Consider the following 27,809-nt stretch of genomic DNA (forward strand, 5'->3'; position numbering starts at 1 on the left):
AAAATCACAAATTCTCAAAATGGTCTGGCTCACAGAAGAAAAACATACATACGTGGTTTAACGTCAAAGCCAGGGATCTAGAAAGCCCACTTAAACGCACGTGTTCCCGCAGGAGCGCTCTGCAGATCTGAAATTTGCCAGAGTAATAGCACCCAGTTCTGCCCTTCGGTTTATACAGATGTGTGTGCACGGCGTCAGCTGCAGGCAGCGTATCCAGATCCACAATTCTGCCAAATAGGGTCCTTTTTTTATTAGTATTATTTTTTTTTCCTTTCCCCCCAGCCATCTGGGTGGTCCGAGAATCAGACCCGAAATACCTAGGATCCCTCGAACCACATGTTCTAATCCCAGCAGAGTTGACTCAGTCCTTCATCCTTCCAGGGTAAATTGACTTCTCTGCTCTTTATTGCGTGGGGGGAACTTTTGGATGAGATTTTAAAATTTCCGCTCTGTATGGACATTAAAAATCCTACATTTTTCTTCCAGTATCACAAGCCAACATTCCTGCCATTAGTTTTTATCTCTCAGCACCTTGTGTTATTTGCTTCCCATGGCCACTGGTAGCTGGGAACCCAGATTAACCAGCACCTGAAAAGTGATGTGCCGCAGGCTTCATTTCACAAGCCAATGGGATGGATGGGTTTTGTCCATTTATCTCCACACACACTGGAAGCATTTCAGAGAAACACAGTGAAAATGAGGAGGCTGAGCAGATTGATATTTGAGTATATGCTGCAGGCTGCAGCCTGGCCAGTTCATTAGTGTGGGGAGGAAGGATATGACAACATGCAGCAAATATCTGGAGGGACGTGTTACACAAGGAGGTGCGCTAGGAGCAGAAGGGCAAAATTCAGGGAGAGAAAAAAAAAGGAGGGTGGACAAGGAACGTGAACTGCGTAGAGAGCTTTTTATATTGAGAAAGGATTTGGCACGGGGTAGAGTAAAAGTTCAACCAGGAGACACAGGACCAGAAAGGGGGAACCCGCACACCCCTGTACTGTACAAGAGAAAGTGCTACACAGGAGCAAAACACGGCAACAGGTCTCATCGTCTCTTGTCCTCACGACTGTAAGAAGCTGGCGAGAGGTGAAACACCATCTAGAGAGGGGATTTATTTAGGATTAAGAAAAAGGAGAGGCCAGGAGGGGCAGTGCTCCACATTTAGCCAAGAGAAAGCTTGAGAAACAAATTCATAACACTGGAGTTTAAAAGGGCAGGAGACTGGCACTGAACATTTATCCGCTTTCACAGGATGCTGAAAGCAATGGAGAATGGGCAATACCATTGAGAGGGCTCCTGAAAGACCCGCACTCTCTGTTTAGAAACTCTTTAGAAAGCAGCGGGAGAATAGAGTTCAAATAAATTTTTCCTAAAGCACAAGCTTAAGAGTGGATAAGGTGGAAGCATGAAGTCACTTTTAATCTACTATAAAGTGAGGTAAGCAAAGGGATTATCACTTAAGACTTGCTGACATGAAGCTCTGAGAATGACATTTAAAAGCAATGGTGGATTACAGAGTGACATCATATTAAACGAACACATGCCAGAGGTTTACATAAAAGACCTCAGAGATCAGGCTCTTGTTCTCAATCCTAAAACCTCCTAGCCATTTTTACACTTCTGGCGGTGATTAGGCTAAATTAGAGCTGCAGTTTTTCATTCAGTAAGTTGTGGTGTCACAGTACCAGCAACTCGGTGGCCCAGATCTTCACTAAGTGCTAATGGGCACGACTCCATCTGAGCTCACCCAGGCCCCTCTCTCCAGTGCGATGCCACCAGTGTTCATCAACTGAAGATCCAGCCCAAATGTTTCAAAGTACAATCTCTGTATTACTGCATAGTTGAGTGAACTCTGAAACCAGGCACCTTCAGGTCCCTCTGGACTACTGGTCTGAGTTTTTCAAAGCATTCTGAAGGCTATTTAACTAAACACACATGATGAAACTATCCTTAATTTAAAGAACAGCACAGATGTGCAAATCTCTCTCATAATGGAAAACGCTTCAAAATTGTTAACAAGTTTCAAAAGACAAAGCTGTAGGATTTTGTGTTTGACTGGTTGTTGTTTCTTTTTTTCCGTAGAATAGTTTATCAGATTTGAAAAACCCACAGAAACATTCTAGCCCTGATGAGTGTTTTGGATTATGTCTGCCCCATTTTCAGAAGACCTGATCAGCCTGTCCTCCCACGGAGGTCAGAAGATGCTAAGCGTGTACCTTCTCAGTTTCTGCACAGGTAGGTAGCGCTGCGTACTTTGTTCCTGATGCCTGAAAACATGCCACAAACCCCTTCTGGGGAGCCGAACGAGTCACAGACCACTTGACTTTTCTTAACTCTCAAAACATCAGGAGGGTGAGTATTACTGTAATGGCATTTTAGAGATGGGAAAACTAAAGCACAGATTGAATTAAAGTAATTTTTCCAGCTCCCAAAACAGGACAGCAGCAGTCCAGTACTTAATCTGTGGTCTCCTGGAGATGGATCAAGTGACCTTCAAGTATTAATCCTGGTAGTTTTACAGTGAGATCGGTATTGATAGTTCCCCAAATCACCGCCTGTAGGTTACCAAAGAGCCACCTAAAAGCAACACACTCCTGCTAATTACAGACCAGAGAGAGGTTTGAACCAGCCTTCTGGAGGGGACCAGTCTCTGCAAACCATCGCTTACTCACACATTCTTATTTTCCTAAATAAATAAATGAAGCATGTGGGAAAGAAGGGGACAGAATAAATTGGATGTGGGAGCCCCCAAACGAGCAATGTGTCTATTTGGTGAAAGTCGTAAAACTTTGCAAAACACATAAGAAGGCCTCTCTGAGCAGCTGTTTGCTTTGACTCCGGAGGGAGCTCGCTCTATCTCCAAAGCAGCACAGTACCATCAATCATGACCTGCCAAAGATTTTCTACACCGGTAGCAAAGTAAATATGAAAACACACAGGTCTTATTGGCGGGTACGTTCTGTGGCTCAACCGAGCGGCGTCCTGGCTGCAGGAGCGACCATCACCTGGGGTCCCATCCTAAACCACCTGATGGGATCAAAGCTGCATCCTCATGGGAGCCATGTCCCATGGGGGTTAACTGAAGACACTTTACGGATGCCCAGTAGCACACAAAGGCAGCTCTGCGAGTTTGCGATGCAACCGGCTGCCCTCCGACATCAGCTGTGGTCATGAATTCCCCCGGGCGGAGGGGACAGCCGAGAGTCCCCAGCAGAAAATGGGGAGCACTGGCAGGAAAAACCCTCACAGGGCTCGGCTGGAGCGCGGTCAGGGCCATGGGGGTGCTCGGAAAATTTTCCTGCAAAACTCCGACACCCCTTCACTGAGTGTGTTGGAAGTGAGATTTTTCAAAGGATTTCTATCCAGCAAAATTGAGGGGGCGTTTGTGTGTGTTTTTTTTTTAAATAGGAACGGCAAAAAGCACATCTGTGACAATAGCAAATTCCACCTCTAAAGCAAGGGACACTGGTGTTTCTCGAAGCACAGTTATAAGATGATGGTGATTATTTTTTTGTATGGCTAAACAACATATTTTCCCTTAACCTCACTTGGCCTCCCTTGGCTGAATCTCACAAAAACAACAAAGGAAACAGAAAACCAGCCTGAAACAGATATCCGACATGGAAAATCTTGGGTTCGACATTACATTTGGTAAATTTGTAAAAGCCTTTTTACGATAGAAAGTTTAACAGTCACCTTGTCCGCCTGTGAATTACCCTGCCTAAACAGCTCAGGAACATTGGAACTCATCCTGAAAAGGTATTCTGTAATTTTTAACAAAGCGAAAAGAAAACAAACTTCAACAAGGAGGGGTAATAGGATCAGATAAAGAAAAAAAGCGTAGGCTGTATATCAGGGAAAATCTGTAATATATTAAGATCTCGGGGAAATGGAGGAAGATCCGTGATTAAACCAGATAAAATCCCTACCAGAGGGAAATTAAGGGCAAGTCCACATTATCATGGAGATGGAGTCTTCTCTATGTTTTGGTCTTTGGGACAATTTGGTCCTCATGAAAGCCATGGAATTTGTGACTATCGGCTCAGGGTTTTTTTTTTTTTTACTATTTTTATGTGTGGACAGAAGAGTAACAACAATATTTTGTTAATAAATAATGTCAGAACTGCATCCTAAAACACCACCAGGATGTCGGCAGAAAAACAAGGCTGCTTTTGTTTGTTACACTGCGTAATGCCTGATGGGTTTTAACCACAGTTTAGGAGCTACTGTTAAAAAGCGTCTTGCTGAGTCAAGCCTAGGCATGCTGTTTACAAGGGTTAGCCCTGAAGGCTCCTTCATTGGCAGGGACTTTTAAGCTGAGCTAAGGAGTTTTTAGTTATTTTTGTTGTGCTTGAAAAAAAAAAAAAAAAAAAGTTGAGAGTAGCTGAGCACACCTAAAAGTGGGGAGTGGAAGGGAGCTATCAGTAATCACCTGCCGTCTCTGCCAGCAGCTTTTCTCTGTAGTCAAGGGCTTGATCTTGCAAAGCTGATGTTAAGAGTCCCCTTGGTTTGAAGCGGAGGGAGTTATTGCGGAGACTGGGCCCCAGTGGAGTAAGCTTTTGTGAAGAAGCTCACGAAAATATGAAATATCCCCTTTGTTAGAAGAGGAGCTGCTCTAACTTATGAAGTGAATTTGGTTCAGCTTTGAACCTGCCGAAATACCCTGGCTGACGACTTCTGCTCCGGTAACGCTGATCTACGTTCTGCCTACAACCAACAGTGCAGAGGGAAATTCGGACAAATCGATAAAAGCTGCATGCAGGAAATGCATGTAACGCCCACCATTGCTCTTCCACAGAGCCTGGGCCATCCCGTGCTGTGGGAGAGGCGCGGATCCCAGGGAAAAACAGCGTGGCTGTGTAATTTAATGCATTAGCACAGTGGCACACAAAATGAGTCAGAATTTGCAAATTTATTTTTCTGTCATTTCTTAGCTTTTGAGTGCTGTATTTTGCAACCTTAATACTAAACAATGTTGCTTTGTGGAAGCGTTACCTCATAAAATTTATATGTACCAATACAATTTCCTTTATTCATACTGCTCTAACTACAGTCCTGGAAGAAATTTCATCCCGTATTCAGTTTTACTCCATTCTGCATTTCATCCTTTTTCAGTGTCCACTGGGCTCCAATCCCCTCTCTCCCCTCATCCTCCATATGACCTCAATTTCAGAAGCATCAGAATCCAGGACAATGACTTGAATCCACAATACTCCTGTTGGCTTGCACTGCAGAGAGCTGAATAAGATACTTAATTTTTCTAGACTAGTCAAGCAAGCACCATGCTTCTGCCAAATTGTTCTTAATGCCAACAAGATGTCAAAAAAGGAAAGTGGTGTAACACCAAATAAGTAAAACCAGTGGAGGTTGTACAGAAAAGTAAGTTGTCCTAATGACTAGAGAAACATTATTTTACCCCCCCAAAGAATCTCTAAAGGTATATTTCAAGGCAATACCAACATGACCTGCTTCTGGACTTATACAATAAATGCTCGGTGATTTGGAAAAAAACCTCAAAACCTGACAATTATTTGTCATGCTGTTTAAGAAGGAAATGACTGAGAGATAAAGACTGACAACAGTGAGCAGAAATGCAGCAAATCTGTCAGGCCCCCATCTTGGCACGCGGATCAATTATTACTCGAGTTTTCCATATTCCCAACCAGATTCTCAAGAAGAGGGTCCCACAGGTGGTTCTCCTCAAGAGAGCCTTGCAGATGAGTTCCTTCCAGTTAGGATAAAATAACGTATGTTCTCATTAGGCCAAATGCAAACAGTGATGAAGGGGAATGCAGTACCATGTTACATTGAGCAATCGGGAAACAAACCTTTGACATACTGCAGCAGGCAGATAATAAGACCCCATAGTTAGCGACAAATGAGACTACACTTAATTTGCTGTGCAATGTTCATGTAATTAGATAAATTTGGTACCGGCAAGACAGCAGACAGCTAGAATATGGGCTTGATGAATTGGGGGTTCTCTGTCAGGCACCGATCACATTAATCATAAAACCAAAACTCAGTGACACAATTTTTCTTCCAAACATTTACCATAATTTTCTAGAGTGAAAATATGCATGTGCTTTTTTTTTTTGGTTGTTTTTTTTTTTAGTTGTTTACTTTAAACAGAAGGATGGATTTCTGCACCACCAGGATGAATTTCAAATTTCTAGAGGTTTGACTGTGCCTGCAGAGTCCACCCAGCCTAATGAATAAGAGACATGTAACCTCTATGCACACTCTAGCCCAGCTCCACCACTGTGTTTTAAATGATTTCACGATGGACACCCTCCAGCAAGGAGGGTGAGCGCTATGTTATGATCTCCAGAGCAGAGACTGCAGGAGAGAAGAGGAAGACCAAAGAGAAGCGAAAGAAAACCAGAGGAGGAAAGGGCAGGAGATGAGGTTAAGAGGTTTGCAGATAAAATTGAAAGAGAAAAAATGTTCAAGAGACTAACTCCACAGCCGGTGAGAATTTTCGCAGTGTGTGTGGTTGTGCCGTATTCCAGGGCACTTGGAAAAGAGCTGAACAGAAGTGTCATTCCCTTAACCCTAAAAAAAACCCCACATACAAGAAGCAGTTGGCTGCTCAGGTTTGGTGCCTTACCAGCCACAGAGGCAACCTCCAGCGCAATGCCCAGGTAGTAAGACTGATTTACCAAACGTTTCAAAGAAAACAATGTTTCCTCTTCTAAGACCAACAACCAAGTTGTCTCTCCAGTTCCTCACAAGTGATTTTTGTGAGAGGTGCTGCTGGGAACGTGAAGGGTCCCAGCGAAGAAAGGCAATAAGTATTTACCAGCAAATCTACCGAAATACTAAATAGGACACTCTAGGTCCCCTGACAGACAAATGTGGCCACTGCTAAGACAGTGGATTATTGATATTGGCACAGATGAACTGAAACCTCATCTGCCAGCACCGTACACTTGGCCAGCCTTGATCAGTTGGACAACCCCAATATGATAAAATACTGGCTCCCGTCACTGGGCGTTATGATTCACAGGTATATGGCACCAGCTGGTGAGCTCTCGGTTGTGTTCTGGAGAAGACACTGCTCCATGACCCCACTGAAGAAGCTGCTGCAGAGGCAGTGCACCATACCCTGCCTGCAAGGAGCGAAGGGGAGCACCGAGTGGGGCACAGAAATAACCTGGTGCCAAACATCTGATCATCTGCCATCCTCTCTTCTAACCACTGTTTTGAATATTGCCCCTTTCAGAAGTCAGTATGTACTTTATTAGCCAGAGCTCTGACTTATTAACTATCTCCCAGTATGTGTTTTTTTTAATCTGTTTTTTTTCCCCTACAATTCTTGCATGTAATTGCACGCAAGACCAGAACTATTTCGTTCAGCCCCCCGCCCCCCCAGTTCTCATGTTAGCAACCTGCTCTGTCTTTTCCCCTTTGCGCACAGCGTAGAAGGAGCTGCTCTGCCCCTTTAAACAGTCAGTCAAACTGACTGCCAGCCAAAAAGACAACGACTTGTCTTCTGGTGGGATCCAGGGGAATGCCCTATCATTTTTTCCCGCAGCATTTTGGAAGCGGAATAAAGCCCTGGTAGCTGTGGGACTCCACAGATCTCCCGGCTGCCGCCGTCTGTGCTACTTGCCTCCCGGGGACTGTTCCCCCGCTCTCACCTATCCAGAAAAAGCACAGCTCTACAAACAGCCCCTGCAAAGCCGGGCGAGTGCTGACCCCGGCCGGACGGCGAGGCCACAGCGGGGCTCCGGAGTCAACACAGGGATCAAATGGGAGTTTAAGTGATGAGCCCTATTTGTTCTTCCCTTGCTTTTCCCGAAAAATGTTTCCAGCTCTTACGGGTACCCCTTCACCGAGCGCCCTGGGACCTGTCCCTCAGCTCATAGCTGAGCCCTGTGTTACAGCCACGGGTTGAGGGATTTCGGGGCGGCCATGTGACCACCAACCCCATCAAGCTGCTCCTCACCTCCCATGGGAACGGTGTGTTTCAGGGAAGAAGAAAAACTCTCTCTGCCACACAGTCGCTACAGCCTCTGCTCACATCTCTGGTGGCTCCTTTTTCCCTGTCCTGGTCAAAGCTTACAGGAGGTGAACCCATATCTCTCTAAAAACATGTCCTCCAAGGCAGCAAGGACTATTGAGCTTTCACGTCCTGGATGAGGAGGTTAACCACGATCCCCCATCTCATGGTACAGCCCCCAACCGGTTCCTGTGCTCACTGGCCATCAGCTGCCCTGGGGAGGGGGTACTCTCACGAGGAGATCACCACCAAAACCCAGGGTCCTGCCCCTCCAGATCAAAGATGGACACCCGCATGAGGACCTGCCTCTTTACCGCATTTTAGAAAACACCATCAAACCTGTCCAGGCCATCGTCCGGTGAAATCAAAGTGAATTACGGAACTCCTGACAGCCTTTCCCCGACATCGCCACAACCGGCGGGCAGGGAGGAACGGTACGCAAGGTCTCCAAATGGAGGGAGCAGCGCTGAGTCTTCACCAAGACGGTGCCAGAAACGACCCCGGCGTGGTGTGACGTGAGAAAGACCGCGAGCGCAAAAATGCAAGTCAAGCCTGTCCCCAGGACCTCAGGCGGATAACGACACAGCAGCCCTGCACTCCCATCCCGCTGCTACACGGCACTTCTTTAGGTTTAACGGAGCTGTAGAGCACTCCTGCCAGGCAGGTCAGTATTGCCACCAGACAGGGACAGCGGGGCAGGCGGTGACGAGTTGTGCCAGCCTGCCGAGAGGCCAGCGAGTCCCCCGAACCTGAGCAGTGGGATTCGGCATACCGCGGGCAGCCAACATTTTAGGGAGGCATGGGAGCGGAGGTGCAAGACTTACCCGTGGATAGCGTGGATAGAGTGAGGTTCGTAATGGTATCGTCCTTCCTGGTGGCGCATGTCAATTGGCAAAGGAGCGTGGAAGGCCGGAAAAATGTGCTGCGGCACTGTTGAGGGGAATAGAAGAAGAAAAAAAAAAAGGGACTTCAAAAACTTTTCCTTTCCTTTTAAAACAATTTCAAAGGCACTAAATCTCCATGAATTTCAGAGCAAGAGCAGTGCAAGACAAGGGGTCTTCATGATATCAGCGCTATCATACACCAGAGAAGTGGAATGAATAAATAATCAAAGTCATGCGGAGAAATCCTACATCTTCGACATAAAAGATCTCCAACAGGGTTTTTGACAAAGACAAGCAGCTAAGCGCTCTTTGAACTTGAGGAGATTATAGGAAGCACCAAGGAAAACTAGACTTGCAACGCAAATCAGACTCAACAGAGCCTGGCGGGATCCAGACCTGCGTCGTCCCTCATGCCTGGAGTGGCAGCAAACACCTTTCCTGAAGGTCTGTACACACAGGTTGGAAATATTTACCTAAAAATGTAACAGCGAGAGCAGCGCTAATGCAGACTGTCTAGGCAGTCAGAAAAGGCTCAAAAGTGCCTACTTGCCAGGTTCTGAGAGAGGAACCCAAATTGCTCTCACTTGTAATCACTTGAGGCCCTATTTTTTATTCATTTGAGAAGCTTGTTTCATCTTTGATGGAAAGATAAAGTGGTCTCAAAAGGCAGAGAACACCTACATTGACTTATTAAATCTACAGGTTTTAATATTTATTATTGACCCCAAAAGTTAACGGTGAGAATATTTGAGTGAGTCGAGCTGATGGAAAATTCATCAGGTTATTTCTCCATGCCACCCCCGACAACGCTGCTTGGCCGCCTGGGCCTTTCCTGCTAAAATTACAGAAGCTAAAGAAATACAATTAGCAGAGCCTCAATAACGATACCGTACAATAGCCCTCTGATAGGGCTCATCGCGTCTGTAACGATGCCGTTTTCTAGATTTGCACCAGCAATCGGCTTAAAAATAAAAGGCTGGTCTTGCTCTGCCTTTACAGTCAGAATTTTTAAATTTAAGATTACTTAATATTGTCACAGGTCTTCCCATTCCCTCTCTGGCTTCTTGGCCTTTCTGTCTAACTGGAGACTAAAAGCGAAACAAAACCAACCTCCTAAGTGAGCATTTCAAAACCCACTCTGCACTCAGTATTTCACTGTGACTTGCCTCCGCGACAGGTAGCATCTCTCTGTAGTCGGGAAGCACCATCCAAAACCAAAGCGTCAAAGCTTGGGCCAAGTCTCTCGCTGATGCTAAGCAAACTTCAGTAAACGCCAAACTCTTTTTCTACGAAAGACTTAAAATTCAGCCTTTCGCATCTGTGATTCCAGCTGCAACTGAGCTACGCTGACTCCGTCCGGCGAGGCTGTGCTCCTTTCGGGTCCGTCGCGCAAAGCCTGCGTGAAATCCCCGTATACGTCTTTCCCGGCATATCAGCGAGAGGATCTGAGGCTCCTACTCCCATTGCAATGTACGATCCCTGAGCACAGCGCGGCACAGGCGCGTCAGCCGGGCTGCCGGCAGAGGTGAGAGACTACACAAAAACAACCCTCCTGCCAACTCTGCTGAAAGGCGTTAAGCTAAGGTAGTCGGGGTGGAAAGTATTTAAGGCTCCGCAGCAGACTTGCTCTCCGTGCTCCAGCGAAGGGCTGGCACCGCGCACAACCTGATACACTGGGAGCATTTTTGCAGCTCGCCGAATGTCAGGACACAGTAGGGTAACTGTTAACCGCCTTCCCCCTTTCTGCTCCCCTCCCCTCCTCTCCCAAAAGCAGCTCAGGGAGAGAATAAACTTGCATCCTTTCGGATTTGCTTTGGCAGGAGGAAGATTCACCCTTTAACCGTCCTGGGTAGGGATGATCTGTTACATAAGGACACTCGTAAGGAGTCTTCATTTTAAGGGGCAGCCAGTGTTTTTCCAGGTCAGAAACGCGGCAGAGTTCAGTCGTCACACCCTGTCCCCTGCTCATGCAGCACCATACACCCTTTGGTCTCCTCAGACCGCTGCCGGGGCTGGCAGGCACCTAGAGCTGCTGCCCTCCTCCCTGGGGACATTGCTACGGCCACAACCCACGGCTGCCATGGGGACCAGGGGGAGCGGGGCAAGGAGGTTTTACATCATCACGCACCGAGTACCATCACAAAATCAACTATCCGGCACAGACATCTGATGTCAGACAGCACAAACACCTCTTCCAGCCTGAGCCCCCAGGCTGGGCTTCCTGCAGCTCTCACCCCGTATTTATGCCATACAAATAAACCCAACTCTTCCGCAGTCCTGGAGCCAACCTACACAGCCCAGCTGGCATCCCTATGGGTGAAGTTTTGCAACCTCCCAAAACAGGGTGGCCACTCTGCCTGTAATGGGCAGGTCCAGGGCTGGGTGAACCCCCAAACTGCAGGAAACTATGAGTTGACATGGGCTGAAACCGTGCTGGGCATCGTGGTAATGTTTTAATAATACAGCGAGTCATATCCTAATCCTTGAGCCTGTTCCCTGGACCAGTTTAATTCACTAATAATGACGAAACCCTTAAGAACAAGAGTCAATCTGAATCTCTCAAAAGCCAGGACACTTGTTTTGTTTTGTACCTGTGCATTTCTAAATGATTGATTGCCGAGGCAATATTGGAAATTTTGTGCTAAAAGAGTCTTTCCCTGTCACTCAGGAGAGCCGGGGAAAAGAAAACACGGGGTGTTTGCTGCCTGGCCTCCTTTCCTAGCTATCTGTTGGTATAAAAATGACATCTGAAGAGAATTTCTCCCTCCTCACACCTCTGCTTATTAATGGGAGAAAAATTTCCACAATCTTCCTCCTCCCACTGGCACCGTTGGGTTGGTTTTAGCATTTCAGCCTATTTGGATAGCGAGAAGGTCAGCCATGCCCCTGCCTTGGGCGCCCGTTTCACTCTGCCACTCTTATTTCCCACCCCACCACGTGCTCTGCGCTTTGCCGCCACTGAGGGCGAGGGGGAGGGTTGGTTTTGGTGACGTCCCTTCTCAACGTCCCACTCCAGGGCTTCCCTTCTGCCCCCCTGCCTGGGAGCACCAGCCAAGCCTACGGGCTCCGGTGGCTGGTGCTGTTCCTTTTTATTCTCTTCCAGGTGCTTGGTCAGAAATAATGAATGGTTTTATAGGCAATCAACTACCAATTCATAAACGTCAGCCCGGCTCTGCTTCTTGTTCCCACCCCTCCCAAAGAGGACGGCGAGCTGGCAGCAGGACAGCACCACACGCCGTTAACAAAGATGGATGTTTTACACGTACGAGTTAAAAAGACAATTATATTCAATTACTTCAAGTAAGTCACGGTGATGTATTCCTGAATAGCCACGGGAAGGGCAATATGATGATTAGGGCAATGAATTTGCCAACTTTAATCTAATCACGGCAATCTTTTGTTTAGCATTATCTGCTTTGCGGTGGCAGAGGATTTACCAAACCCAAGCAATCCTTGCACATTTAACCCCAAACCTGCCCAATTAGCGCTAATGATGATTGTTTTACACGGAGGGAGGAAGATTTTAGCAGGAGGCTTGGGGAAAGTTTTCCCCGGGGAAAAAGTTAGGCCACGTCAGGCCATGTGGTGCGATACACTGGGACATGAAGGCCCACCATGGCACCTCCAAAAGTGCCCGAGCACTGGGACAGCAGATAAAACGTTTTCTCTGGCTCCCGCGGAAGGAAGAGAAAAGCAAAGAACAAACCAAAGCAGCACCCAAGAGATGGGGACGATGGGAAAACAGGGTGGTTTGTACATAAATAAGAGGGCTCTTCGTTCAGCCCGTGGCAGGCAGCTCCCGGGGTGAAGCATGGCGGCAGAGCAGCAAGGCGCATTTGGGAGGCCCCACCTTCCACCCAGCCGCCGCTCGTGCAGGAATGCGTCTGCTCCTCCGCGCCGTTTGATAAGGGGAAAGACGCTGCTACCTGTCCCCACTTGTCGGAGCTGATTTTCTGGCCAAGGTTTATGAGCAAGACACGGACCTCCCACTGCTATATTCTCATCCTTGTCTATTCAAAGGCCAGCCAACCCTCTGGCTTCAAAGAGAAAAGATATGAAGCAGAAACGCAGGTTTAAAGGGGATGTCCCTTTGCTGAAAATCCCAGGAATCGGGGAGGGAGGCATCAGAAACAGGCATTTTTTGAGGATGATGCAGGCTTTTGATTATCTCCGCAGATAAACCTGTGCTTCAAGAGAAACATACGCTGCATATATGGGTTTGTATAGCGAGCAAAGGAGCCGTTTTGACATCACTCACAGCAGCACCTCTTTTTAAGCCTGAAAAGGAGAATTAGGAAGGGTCAAATAAGCTTTTTCTATTCCAAATGCTTCAGCCTACACATGTGATCACTTAAAAAAAAAAAAAAAAAAAGCAGCAGAAGAAAAGAAATCAGACCACAAGCTGCTGAATTGGGTTTCGTTTGCAGTTCGCTTTGACAAAAATAATTTGGAAAGCGCTTTGGAAAGCACTTAAAGCACACGTCTTCTGTTCCCACTTGCAACCGGGGTGCCACAGCACGACCGGTTGGGGAGACACCCTGAGGAGCCCCACACACACCTTCTGTACCATCTGATATCCACAGAGCTCCCGCTCCTTTATCTAAAGCCCACGTGAGCCATGCAGGCCACCGGATGGGCTAAAAAAAATGCAGTTTTCCTACGGACATCCAACAGCCTTCTATGGGAACAAGCAGTCCAGGCTGTGAGTGGGCTTCTTTGCCACCAGAAATAGAGCACAACCATTTTGCATTCAACAGCGAAAGTCATTTGTCGAGGAAAAAAGTAAAAGATTGCTGTCTGGATTATGCAGTACCTGTAGTGCTTTTTTCCAATGAATTTGCAAAAAACGTCCATAAAAAAATATAAAAGAGGGAAAACAAATGCTGACTTCTTGAGATCCCTTTTGGACTTGATTTCCTATGGTTTTAATGATGCATGGGACACAGCTTTCATAAAGAGACCACAAGTTACCTTGCAAGACTAACAAAGCTTCACCTCTCCTTAGCAAGAAAAGCAAACACATACGTTTGAAACACGTCCCCTTTTTGACTCAAGGGGACCTTAAACAGGGTGATGTAAAATAACTTGCCCAAAGTGTATGCAGTCAAACAAGAGCAGGTTGCCCAGCAAACCTCAACCACAGCAGGCAGAAACTGCAACTTTATCTCTAAAAAGCTTTGGAGCCCCAGGGTATAGGATTGATTTGGATTAGTGGGAGAAAAACTTCTCCAGACAACAGCTCATGCTCTCCTGTCACCACGATGGCATTAGCAGCTGTGCAAAAGCAGCTGGCACAGAAAAAAAAAGGGAAGGAGATGTCCCAGAAGGTGCTGGTGAGTGTCCATGAGTGGCTTCACAGCAGCAGCGCTGTGCTGTCACAGGCCGCATCCCTGTTACTGGGGGTGGTGGGATGCTGCTTCGTGCGACATGGCAACTTTCCTGCCTTTTTTTTTTTCCAAGTCCACATTCTTTGAAAATGATAACAGGAAAATAACTGCTGTCTGCACTGGATACTATATGGAAGCCTCTAAGGTATGAGAGCAAGCATTTGCTAGTTTTCCCCGTCGCTGGAGCAAAGGCCCTTCTCGCTGCCTACATTTTCTCCTGGATGTCCAAATCTCACTCTCTTCTCAAAGGCAAGGTTAAGATACAACAAACATGAAACGTCCTTCACTCAATCATCACCCGCAAAAGCCCAAAGCATCAACTGAGAATTAAATCAGAGGCAACATTCATTTTCTTGTTAGGGTTTTTAAAGACCCAGTTTTACTCATCCACAGCATACATTTTAAAGGGACACATTTTGGCATCCAACAACTGTGGTGGCAAACATCAGATTTGTTTTGAAACAGCAAAGAGAAGCTGGTGCTTTGCTCCTCAGCCTTCCTGCAGTGATTTTCCTCACGTTAGAGCTCCCCCGGGTTGGTGGGCTCCAGAGCATCTCCGGACGGCCAGGCATTCTCCATGTGCAAGCAGGGGAGGCAAGCTGGCCCCAGGCGACTGAGTGTGTGTGTGGCTACTTGACTCCCTTTGATAGCCCCTCCTGGGTGTTTCAGTGTTGTATTTGGAAGGCCATCCCTCCGGCAAAGTGCTGTGGGGCTGTAGGTGTCTGCAAGGGAGATGTTTTTGTGTTTGTGTGACGTTCCCAGAATAATGATCTCGCTGTTTAAGTGAGTTGAGCGAATGAATAAGCACAAGAAAAACATCTTCACTGAAAGCACATCCAAAGTTAATGCACCATTAATAATGGCCCGGGTGAATTATTGGAAGAGATAATAGGCCTGGGGTCAGGGAAGGTCTGAGACAAAGAACGGGGAAAATTGGGTCACAGAAACATGACAGAGCAGATCACGGTGGTGCGCCTGTGGGATTCTCCTTGGATGAAGTCATGTACCACCAGGCAGAATATTAAGGGCTTTGCAGGGAAAGCCATTCCCAGAACCACCGCTCAAATTGATACGAGGAGGAAGGGGAGCAGACACACAAGCCTAGAGTAGCCCTCTTTTAGACCCCAAAAGACCCTCTTCGAGAACTCAACTTTAACGTTGCTTAGATACTTTGCAAAATACACCAACTGCGCGCCTACCTCAAAAAAGGATAATTATGTGGTTGCTAATTACACCAATCTGCATATTTTCTAAGCAGAGAGAGGTGTCTGAGGGATTATCTGCCCTCCCCGAACAGCAGCGCCGTGCCTTTCACAAGAAGCCATCCCAGGTGCTTTTCCGTCTCCAAAATTGCAGTGGACTGGCCGTGAAGCTGCAATCTCCACCTCCCGCCCCACCAGCTGCTTGACTTCATGACACTAAATTACCAACTAACCTCACTTTGTCAGAATTTCCCCTCTTTAAAATGGAGATAATAATACCTCCCTACCTCAGAGGTTTGGTTAATGTTTATACAGCACTTTAAAAATGATGTGGTAATTAAGTGCTCAGTATTATTATATCAACGTGTATAACGATTCCAGCAGCCAGCACTATAAACAGGGCTGCACCGTGCATGCTTTTCTTTTGTTTGGCTTGTTAGCATTTGGTTTGGTTTTCATACAGCATACTTCAATTATTATTGGTTAATTATTACATTGTTTTATTACCTGCTCAGTGGCTTTGACAAAAATAAAAGAGGAACTACACCGGCATAGTAATAGTAAATATGCATTCTGGCCCACTATGAACACTATAGCAAGGATAAATAAGAGGCAGAATCCCACCAGGTCACCTACAGGAGACCCTTCTCCCACCCCAGGTATTACAGGCCATTTTGAAACACATCCAGGCAGCTGTTTCCATCCAGAGGGATGCAGAACCAGTTTTCTCTTAACACACCTAACAAAGAAAGATGGTGGTAGCCTGATTTGCAAAACTATTTTTTTCAGACATTGCATGTCAGAATGCTGGAGAAGTCAACACGCTTAGTTTAACCGTGGGTTGGGTACAACAAGCCAAGCTTCCCATTCAGGTAAGCAATAAAGAACACACAACCTCTGTCGGACAAATGTCTCAGGTAATGGTAAATACCTTGTAGGATCTTTGGAAGGAGAAGAGGTCCAGCTGGGATGCAGATATGTGAAAAGTAAACAAGAAATAATAAAAAATACATTGTCCTTCTTCAGCTATAAAATCACAAAAAAAGGCCTTGAAATAAGCATTACAGTACTGGCACCTCAAAGCACCTTCAGGACAGTCAGCACCACTTTACACTTGGAGAAACTGAGGCATGGCAAGGAGCAGAGGACAACATCAACAACGCTTACCTCTTCTCCAGCAGTACGGCTGGAGGCCCCCTGCACGCAACCCACCACCACGGAAAGACCTGGGAGCCGTTTGTTTCCCTGCCACCCAGCAGCGAGATACACGCGCTGCCGCTCAGCTCCCTGTGGGGACACAGACTTGGGATGCCTATGTGGATGTAGTGCTAACTTTACGCAGAATAAAGCCCATTCCTGGGTTTCATAAAAGCCATGGGTCACAGCAAACCGCTCCATCAGACACTGCAAATGCAAAGCTGCCCCTCTCCAGCATCCTGGAGGAAACCTCCTTGGGAGCCATCACAACACCCATCCTGGGGATGGCCCAGAGGAGTTTATCCTTCTATAAAGTTAATTCTGCTGCTTCAACTCAGGTGGGAGAACAAGGAAAAAGTCTGAAGATGCTGATGGCTGCCACTACGCAGCCCGAACTGAGGACATGGGCACTGCTGGCGCACAGCAGGCAGAAACGTGGTGCTGGTGGCCAACCACCCAGGGAACACGTTTCAGCCTGGCCACCGTTTTTGCGTTTGGCCATCGCTGCTGAGCCGCATGCTGTGTCCAAAAGCAGGGCAGGCGGGTAGGCGTCTGCGGAGCGAGTTGGCTCTTGCAGCTGGGATGGGGCGAGATTAGATCAGCTTAGCTCCCCCCGCGGCCCCATGGCCAACTCGAGGCAACACCGAAGGAATTTGCCCATAAATTTCCTCCCCACCCCAAGAAGGAGGCAGCATGCTTAAATGAACTCAGGCCCTAATGGAAGTGGGATATTCTTGTTCATCTCGATGTCTAACCGGTCCTGAAGTTCCTGGCAGCTCTCCTCAGCTCGCTCCCGTGCACTGCCTGACCTTCATTTAGGGCATTAAACTGTCAGTCTTTTCCTGGGCAAAGGAGCTGGAACAATTACAGCGAGTCTAAAAATGGCCTTTCCCTTCACATGGAAAATTTAGATTAAAAATGTAAGGGTTCATTGACATTTTCTACAAGAACGCAGAATTGTCGTTAAGAAATCAAACCCTGAAATACCATCTCTAAAACGCTGCATGAGGGGCTTTCTGCTTTGGCCACCGAAGGGCTGAGGATGGCCATCCCAGTGGGGACAGCCCAGCTGCTGCCAGCAGGGACATGAGGACACCAGAAAACCCTGCAATACTTTCCCACACAGGAGCTGGCTTTGCAGCATGCCTCAGGTGCCACCAAAAATGGGGTGCTTTGCTTCTTGGTGAGAAAACAGGAATTTTCTGAAGCCTGCAGACAACCTGCATGGAAAGTTCTGGCTTTGCTCTCGTAAAACAGGTTGTACCCAAGACTTTCAGAAATTTGAAAAACAGTGTTGGGAGGATGAACGTATCACATTTATAGAAATATTTTCAGACATTCAGGTGGGCATCTGTGAATAAAGGCAATGTATTATTTATTACCCTAGAATAATTCCTGTGGCTTTTGGGTTACTGTTGTGTGGTAGCCTTAAGGGGACTTAAGGGGTAAATAACATGAAAACACAACTCTCCTGTAGCCAAAGGGAACCCCACAAGCACGACAAAGTCCTGCAGTGGGGTGCCTAAACACTGAAGCTCTGATGGCTTTCCAAAGAGCGATAATTAGAAAAGTCTCTTGATCAGCCTTGTGGCCACCAGCCATCATCTTCAGTTCTAAATAGCCTGAGCTGGTGCAAGGTTTAAGGCAGAAGAGTTTTCCGTAAGAAAACATTTTCCAGGAACCTGCAACTGCTGTCAAAAGCAGTGCAGAAGAGATCAAGATGGTTTATGATCTATTATATTTTAGACTACAAGAAGAACGTGGAAGTGATGAACTTGAAATGCTTTGACTTTTTAATAACAATATCTGCCAACACGGGGAGTTTCTGAAAGAGATTGCTGAGAGTTTTTGCGGCCTGAGAAATTAAAAAAAAAAAAAAAAAGCCTTTTTCTGCTAAGTGTTGAATTCTTCTTTGGGACACAATGAAATTTGAAACATCAGCAGCACGATGGCACATGGCAACTCATTCCACTTATAGGTCTCTGCTGGAGAAGTTGCCCAAGCTTAGGTCTCTGAGCTGCACAACACAGGGTTGCTGTGGTGGCCCCTGTGCTTCAATGGCCAGGGGAACATGCTCATCACTAGACCCTACAAGGGCATGGTGAACCTGCTGAAATATAAGCCATCAAGGCTGGGATGGAGAATCATAGAATTGTTGCAGTTGGAAAAGCCCTTTAACATCATCAAGTCCAACCGTTAACCTAGCACTGACAAATCCACCACTAAACCATGGCCCTAAGCACCGCGTCTACACATCTTTTAGATACCTCCAGGGATAGTGACTCAACCACTTCCCTGGGCAGCCTGTTCCAATGTTTGACAACCCTTTCCGTGAAGAATTTTTTCCTAGTATCCAATCTAAACCTCCCCGGCCAAGATGGAGATGGACAACAGGATGCAAATCCTATCTGAGACGTGCCAGTCCACCCCACCACACCTGATCAGGAGTTTCTACTTCCACGCTTAGGATTTCCAGAGCGAGGCTTTCCCACCGCTGCCGGCTTTTTATTAGACAGACAAGGAGCTGTGACTACCAAACAGCAGAAAACAAACCCAAAAGGCCTAATGCAGCTTATTAATTCCACAGGTTTTGAGCTGCAAATGTTGAGCGTCTTAAAAATCACTTAATTGCCAGGCTGTCAGGCCAAGATGTATTTTGAGGACGCTGCCAATCTGACAGTTATTAACAAACAAAGAGGCCACAAGCCCCGACTGCACCGAGATCCTTGTTACTTCTACTCATGTGCCGCCTCCCAACAGGAAGTACTTAATAAGAATAATAATATCCCGAAAGGCCAACCTACGGCAGTGCAATTAAAAAGCTTTTCTGTCTCACTTTGAGGGGGGAAAAAAATGAGGGGGAAATTAAAATCAGACAGGAAATTCCACTAGAACAAGCTGGCTTATGTCCTAATAACACAGGATTGTGCCAACTCCTCCAGAAAGCAGAGGAGGGAAAGAAAAAAAAAAAGGGGGGGGGAGAAAAAAAGAGAAAAGCAGCTCTCTAGACTGACTCAGATCTGAGGCTACATTGTGGTTCGGCTGTGGCTGCGATTCTAAAGGGAGAAAGGCAGCACAAGCAAATAAAAGGCAGTTTGCTTTTCGAGCAAGTTGCTGTTATAAAATGTAACTCTTGTATGAAAGCGTGGCCACTGCCGCTTTGTCAAGAAAAGACACAGCCCGATAAGCTCAGAGGGCCAGATGGATCTTGGGGGCTTGTTCTCCCAACAGCTGCTGCCAGAGAATGGAAAGACGGAAAAGAAAAAAAAAAAAAAAAAATCTCAACCAGTGAGGAAGAAATCCCGGCGCGCGAGGGGCAGGCAGGGAGGTGGGGGCAGACCAGATGGTAGTTCAGCTTGTGCCTGCCTGGACGGGCAGTAAGAGAAGAATCAGTTTGTCAAAATCATCTATGCAAACTTAAGAATCCTTCAAGAAAGACACGTTAATGGAAGAAAAAATGCCTACAGGCTTAAGGGGAGAGGTTTTCTCCAGGTTGTTATCATCCTGCTTCCTGGGAAGCCAGTAGCATCCTGGATTCAGCAACCGCCTACACCTCCAGCTGATGCAGCAATTTCCAAAAAAAAAAAACCGGCCAAGAGGATTTGCCATTGACCACTCTGGGACCAGGCCAATGAATGGCAAACTCTTTCATTCCCCCGTGTATTTCATGTTAAAGCTCATTTCACAGTGGGAGCCACGTCCCTTGAAATGGCTGGTGAAAAGGGGTTGTGTGAACCTCAGCCGACTGCTGAGCACCTGGAGTACTCCCCAGTATCCCCTGCCTCTCTCCCGGGGTCCCCAACACCCAGCTGTGAGAGACCCCCCAAGTCCTTAAGTTGTTTCTTTTTCTGGGTACCCCAAGGAGAGAGACATGCAGTTAATGCACGTGCAAATGAGGTCCTGCCAGAGGTCCTGCCCCCTGTGGTGGGAACGCTGGGGAGCAGAGAACCGGAGTGCGAGTCCATAGGCAGCCGAACGTGCTGCTCTATACAGCTCAGCTTCTCCCAGAGCTTGATTTTACACCTGAGCAAACTTTTCCCTGGCTCTCAAAAGTGTGACTACTCTGGATCTCCTATAATACAAGGCTAAATTATAATTTGCTGTTAGGTGGAGACATTACGGGAGAAAGCACCAATAGGCATTTATAACCAGGAGGCAGCGGGAGCACCAGAGGACACGGATGCCCTCAGCTGCATCCGACACAACCAAGCTCAGGATCTCCGCTGGTGAGATGCGGAGGGATGGGGAAGTTCAGCAGCCTCAGACTAGAGACAGGGAGGCTGCTTAAACACCAAAGGGCAAAATTAGGGAACGAAAAAGGAGGAGAGCGCATCAGCTATCACGCAGTGCTCTCTGCACGACACTTCTCATCTGACAGCAAATCTAGCAAAGCCCTGACCGTGCACCTTCCACTCATGCAAATAAAAGCTTACTGAGGAGCGTCATCCCAAGCTGCATCCCCAGGAGCAGGCCTACAGATGGGGATGTCTTTTAGCATTCAAATCGACCCTGCCTCACGCCCCCAGCCACACATTCACACCCCTCCCCGGAGGTGGCACTGGCACTCACGCAATCACACACCGAGCCAGCTCAGGTAGTTCATCCAGTTGAAAACTAATCACCTAAAATTTTATTGCATGGGGCTCCGGCTGGATCAACTCCCTGAACCAGTTAACCATGAGATCGCTGGTGCTCAAATGAGCAAAGAAAGCCCTTAGGCTGCAGTTCAGCACCACTTCCAGCCCAGTACGCCACTGAAAGCAGAAGTCCTGACCTCCCTTGGCCACTCATCCTCATGCCATGCCACTCTCTGTTATGGTGGCCAAGCTGGTTTTGTGTGGCTGCAGGGCTGACTTCAGCATCCTGCTGAGAGATAACTTACCCCTTTCCCAAGGGCTGGTGCTCAGCTGGGTGAGCTCACAGCCCAACTTCCCAGGTGCTGGTCCTGGGGCGCACAGCTGCTTCTAGTGTTGGCCAAACTACGCGTACGGAGAAGCTGGGCTGACCGGCCATTGCAAACTAAACACATTTCCCCAAATCCTTCAAGTAGCGCGCCAGGCTCACGGAGCCGGCACAACTTGCAGGAGCTGGAAAGCCGCCTTGCAGAAGAAAAACTCCCGAGCAGATGCTTAAATCCCATGAAAGCGCAGGTGCCAGTGCCAACAAGAAAGGGCACGCCAGCCCGCCCTGAGCACAGACCTACCTGAACGGTCTCCCCCACCGCAGGGCTGCCTGCTGCCATCGCGGGGACACCCGTACCCCCTCACGCTACAAAGACTTTCTCAATCTTTCAGGACAAGGCTGCGCTTCAAGGGCAGCGCTGGCATTTCTAGCCTCTCCGATCCAAACCACAGGAGTGAGTTTGCTTTCTTTATGCATATGCTCCTCCAGGCACTAAAACAAACTGAAATCAAACTATTCCTATAGGCAATGGCTTGAAAAATTTCCCCTCCGTATGAAAGGTCTGTTTATATTATTTGTAAAATTGAACAAATCGAGTCTGGAAAAACCCCGTGCGGAGCCTGCTGTGCGTTTTGAGCAAACGTCTTTTTGGAAATGGAAGCAAAGACGTCTGCTTCCTACCAGAGTCAGGATAAAATTGCAGGGCTGGGTATTTTTTTCCTTGCACTTATACCCAGGTGATAAGCATCTCGGTAGCCTTCAAAGAAGAGTTTTGGGAGCTTTCACGCTTTGGGACACCAGTCCCCAAAGCACTCGTAGTCCGTAAAGACTAAGGGGATACTGCACGAGCTGGCTTTTAACCAAGCATAAGGCGGCCTGCTGCTCTTACCTAAGCAAAAGGTCTGACGAGGAGAGGGGTGAGGAAGTTATCTGTTTTACCCAGCTGTGGTTTTGGTGCAGGCTAATAACTGCCATGTATCATTCTGCCGTGGTATGAAAATTTTCCACCTGGTGTTAAAAACGGTCCCAGTGCAGTTTGCAGCGGATTCTCCAGGCAGCTCATGCAAAGTGCTGGTTGTTAGCATGCTGCTTGTGTAATGAGGGTGCTTAAGACTGTAAGGGGTCTCTGGAAGGTCCTGAAGAGTGATTGCAGTTCAGGAGACTCACCCACCTGGCAACACGCTGATTTATGGCCTGCTCAGTTAATAGCCCTGCTTAACACAGGAGTTTGTCCAGATTAAGTAATTGCCTGAAACAAAAAGTTTATTATCTTTAAGTCTCTGCTGATGAATGACTGGGTGTTGGAAGAATCATGTGAAAGATCGTCTGTGATTCCCTCCCACTTTAAGGGGGGGGAGGAGAAAAATAATAAGATTTTAAAAGACAAGCTTTTTCCAAAAGGAGTTTGAATGCTCACAACACCGAAACACGGTCGCAGACAGTCACAAGCAGGAGGTTTCACATATTGCGCGCCATCTAATAAATAGCTCAAGTAATAACACAGTTCCGTGATGCATTTTTCCCCAAGAACTGGAAAATAGTTTGTAATCATTAATTAACACCACCCCTTGAGAGATAACTGATCCTGTCACACAATAATAAGATTAGGAATAAATCAAGATGCAAAGCCTGTTTTGTTTCCATACATCACATAGTGGCCTTTCCCTTCCTAGAAAAATCTGGAAATTTTCCAGTCTAGAAAACACTGCAGATAACTGTAAATTAAAAAGATGCCGCGTGCTAAATTCTGCTACAATTATTACTCATCTCCATTTCCAGATGCTTCAGCAAGGTTAATCAGCTTGATTAAGGTCACACACTTATGCTGCCTCCTGAAACCGGGATGCAAAGCGCACCAGAGCACAAGGCTTTGTGACCCGCCTCGGTCCACCCGCACCCCGAGAGGAGACGCCTGCCTGCCGAGCATCCCTCGCAGCGGGGCTCGTGCTAGGAGATCACACGATGCAGACCTCTCCTCCTTCATCCCCCGTTTCCTTTCCATCCCCAAATACGCTCAGAGTTGGCACACGAGTGTGAGAGTTTGGACACGAGGGAAACGGGACTGACAAGAACCCCCCGTCTCTACTGCAACCGCTAAGTAACGTTCCCACAGCCCCAGATGTCAGACACGCTGTCCCTCCTCACATCGCTTTGAGGCCTTCCTGCAATAAAATAGGACTTGGCTCCAGCTTTTCCTAGTGCTCTCATATTACTTTTTAATCCAAATACATATGGTTCAGGGAACACTGAGAGACTTGCATGAAAGGATGTACACCAAGAGAATGCAAAACCTGGAAAAAAAGAAAGGATGAGATCTGCACGACTCCCTTGGCCCCAAACATGCGCCCCCCCAACTCCCCAGCATATTAATCAAGACACTGATGAGATTCCTTTTGAAATCCCCCAAAAGGTTTCCATAGACTTCAGTGGTGTTTGGATCAGGCTACAAACTCAGAATAAATCATAAACTGGCTACATCTGCCAAGTTTATTTCTTGCTTTTCCAGGTTTCAGAACAAATCCATTTTACTGCTGGGAAAAAGCAGAATGAAATAACTGACAACAGTTCAAATATCCTGTATCACTCCCCATATTAATTCAGCCAGGCAATGTATCCCATAACTTTGGGAAGTGAAGGAGATTGCTTTGACCAGATCAAACCACAATAACCGGACTGTTTCATTTATGTACGTTTTATTGTTTAAGACAACCTGTGCAAACCTCTTTCTCTTGGGTTAAAAATGACAATTTGGGAGACTAAAGTTAAGCACAGTCTTAAGCTAAGCTAAAATAAACTGAATGACATCTCCAACAAAACAATCTAATGATTGCACACACCCCTCCCCAACCAATTTTGGAGATGCTCTCTTATTAAAAAACATCTAATCTTAAAGGATGCACAAAAAGAAAGTACTTCAAAATGTGACGCCATTCAAAAGAGTTTTGGGACAGCAGGAATATTTTTATTGTCACAAGGGACTCTGAAACAGGTCCCTCCTGCAACCTCAAGTTTTGCATAAATTGGGATGGTTTTACTAATCTGTGGCTAATGCATTGCTTTTTTTTTTTTAAAAAACTCTACCTACCCCTGACAGCACGTTCCCCACTTGTAAAAGACCACGTGTAACTGCCAAGTTGGGCAACTCTGCAGCGTGTCCCTCTATTAGCATCTGTCCTTAGTGAGCAGTAAAAGGAGGTGTCCCCCCTCCCCAACACTGACTTGAGAGACTTGTAAGATGGGGAGCAATGGCGAACAGCTTCAGTTATCATTTAGGGGTTTATTTATTCATTCACTTTCTACTGAAAGCAATGTTATCACTGGCTTTGAGCTGGAAAGCCACTGCACAACAGAAATTGAACTTTTCTCTCATATGCAGCCTTAGTCTGCATCAAATCAACAACTGCAAAGTAGCAACACCTGCAGAGCAGCACGGGACAGGAAAAACAGGCAGCCATCCTGGTAGGAGAGGCTTGTGGAAGACCCTTGGATTTGCTTTGAGCCACTGCTTGGGGCTCGTTTTGCCATTTCAGGATGGGATCTACACAACAGCTCGTGTACTGGGCCCCCGAACTAGGGCAGCGGCAGAAACGGGCATATTAAGTTCTTCAGAAATGCGGTACTGGCAGATCAAAACATCTGTGAACACTGTGTTTTACTGACAACACACTTCTAACTTTGAAACGGGTACTGCTATCAGGCTATTAGTACAAGCACTTTACTTTGAAGTATGTACTGTAATTCTTGCAATTTTACTCCTAGCTCTGGGATTCGTTTGGCTCTGGTTGCTTCTATAATTTACCTTCCCACTACAAAATTCAGATTGTAATGTGCCCATCCAGAGCGCTACGGGTATACGCAACCTCCTTCTGTGCTCTGCTTTTATCACGCACGATATTTTCAATAAGAAACTTAAACAAAAAAAAAAAAAAAAGAGAGAGAGAGATTTTCAATCACAGCGATGTTAGATCTCAGTTTTTCCCATGAGAAAATCACTTAGCACTTCTCTGACTTCAGGTGAGTCATTGCTGTTACCCTGCTGAGGCTCCCGTACTCCCCTTGCGATGTTTAACCCAAGCACGTAACTCGCCCCGCTGCAGTAGGCGTGTTGGCATTTCCTAATCGGCTTCCTGGGCTGTCGCCTGGATGTGATGGGTGCGACAAAAGATTATGCGATGATTTCTGTTTACAGAGGAGTTATGATAAGCTGACATTTGCCTCTAGCTGTTGGGTTTGATAACTCAAATGTGGCCTACATGAGAGCTCGTCCTGAGCCAGTGACACCCTCACTGAGAGTCGTTTTAGAGGAACTTTTCCGCACATCCTCCTGAAAATTACAAGTGAATTTCTAATGCGTGTGAAGGAGGCCGTATTGACAGCTGAGGAAGCTGCGGTGCCTTAATCTCCACACTCATGTCATCACGTGTCACGTCACCTGCGCCACCTCGCTGGTGCTCTCACGGGGGCTCGCTTTCCCGGCCCCCAGTCTGAGGACGATTTCCTTTGCCCAGCCCCACGAGGGCAGGTATCACTGTACGCTGGACGTATCCCTAGGAAGGGGCACCCACTGCTGGCGAGCGCCATCGGTGGCCTCAGCTGATCAGCGAAGCTCCAGCGGCAGATGCCTTGAACACGTGAATGAGCATTTTCCCATTACCAACCCTGATTTCACAACTCTTCACTCGTAAGCAAACACACCTGCATGCGCTTAAAAGGAGGAGGGATCTGGGTCAGGGACTGGGGAGACAAAGAAATCACATTGCAAGAAGAGTGACTTTGTTCCTCAGGGACCGAGAGCATCAGGTAGGCACCAGCACCTTGAAACGTTGCTCGGGCTGCCGAGGAAGAGGAAGGAAAGAAAGAGCCAGGACGAACCATGCTGGTTGTCAAAGCCACAACCCTTGGAGGTGAAGGCACCTCTAACCACACTGGTGGGTGCACAGGACCCTATCACGTTTCTCCAGGAATCAGCCAGCCCCACAGATTCTGCTGTACTAAATGATGGGGGAGAAGACAAGAAGGAAGAAATAAGGTTGGGGAAGCTGTGATGTGAAGGAAGGGGAAACCAGGCTATTGTGGATACCTTTCTAAGTTATTAATTGAACTATGGCCACAAATGGCTATGGCTATGTTTAATTATTCACACACTTCACTATGAGATTTTCAGTTATTCAGTCGGCCAGCAAATGAGTTTATGGGCACAACGATTTTCTGGGTTACTGTGTTTTCTCCATTTCTCAGGATTGATTCTTGTCTTATCTCATCTTGACTTTGTCTCATCTAGTATCAACGCAAGCCACATCCATAGCCCCCCAAAGTTGCCAAAAAACAGTTTTGCCAGTACATATAAGTGCTCATTGTTATTACTAAACTGTTGTGACCACGGATCCCAGCTGAGGAGGGACTTCTGGAGTATAATCTAATTCACAGGCGTCCCTGTCACCTCTCCTGGCAAACACTGTGGGGTTGACATACGACTGGGAAATGCAGGCAGACTGGTTAATACACTTTCCTCTGGCTCAAATGACTGTGTGATCATATGAAAGAAATCTGGTCATTGTTGGGCAAATAAGGGACATTAATTGCTCCGTTGTCAAATAATGTTTTGTTGTCAAATCGACAGTCACCTTCAACTGCATGATGTTTGGCTTTTTATCGACATCTGGTCCCAACAAACCCTTAAATTATTAGCTGTAAGTCCAGTTTTACTACACTTATTTATGTCCGGTAATACCATAGTTTCCAAGCAGTTCCACTGAATTAACGGAGCTCCAGCTGGGGCTGCATGGCAGATTTGGGCTTTGGAAAACGGTTCTCAATTCAGGAAAGTGATGGTGCACATCCTCATGTCCATCACAGCGCGGTTATGCTTCTCTTTTCATAGCCTGAACTTTTAAGTGACACGATGCAAGTGTCCCAGTCCCAGTCCTGCACGGGCAGCGAGAAAGGCAGGGCCAGGTCTCCATCCACCCGCGCCAGCCCTCCACCCAGGGCCAGGAGGAAAGGGCAATTCTGCTGCCCACACCGAGACACCTAAAACCGAACCCATCTTAGCTGAGAGTATATTTGGCTGCCAAGAGGGAAGAAGAGCAGGGAGATGATCTGCACGGGGAAACGTCAGGACTGCTCCCTCAACATCCTAAGTAAAGTTCTGTGACTTTGGCTCCCAGTGGAAACAAAAAGCCCGTTTTTATCACCTCACCTCATCCTGGGTCTATAGAGAAGTGAAAGGCGA

The 27,809-nt window shown here is 47.0% G+C and overlaps 1 protein-coding gene across 2 annotated transcripts in view; it reads right to left on the reverse strand.

The window, feature by feature from the left end:
- The window catches only part of GLI2 (GLI family zinc finger 2), a gene marked incomplete at both ends in the record, with an annotated part of 144,602 nt that overhangs the window by 60,067 nt on the left and 56,726 nt on the right, over window positions 1–27,809 (reverse strand). For both annotated transcript variants that reach the window (XM_082483275.1, XM_082483274.1), the window contains one exon: window positions 8,830–8,935. In XM_082483275.1, coding sequence (XP_082339401.1) covers window positions 8,830–8,935 — 106 coding nt within the window. The remainder of the gene's footprint in view (window positions 1–8,829; window positions 8,936–27,809) is intronic.

This window comes from Vanellus vanellus (genome assembly GCF_965231255.1).
Source record: "Vanellus vanellus genome assembly, chromosome: 5".
Classification (NCBI taxonomy): domain Eukaryota; kingdom Metazoa; phylum Chordata; class Aves; order Charadriiformes; family Charadriidae; genus Vanellus; species Vanellus vanellus.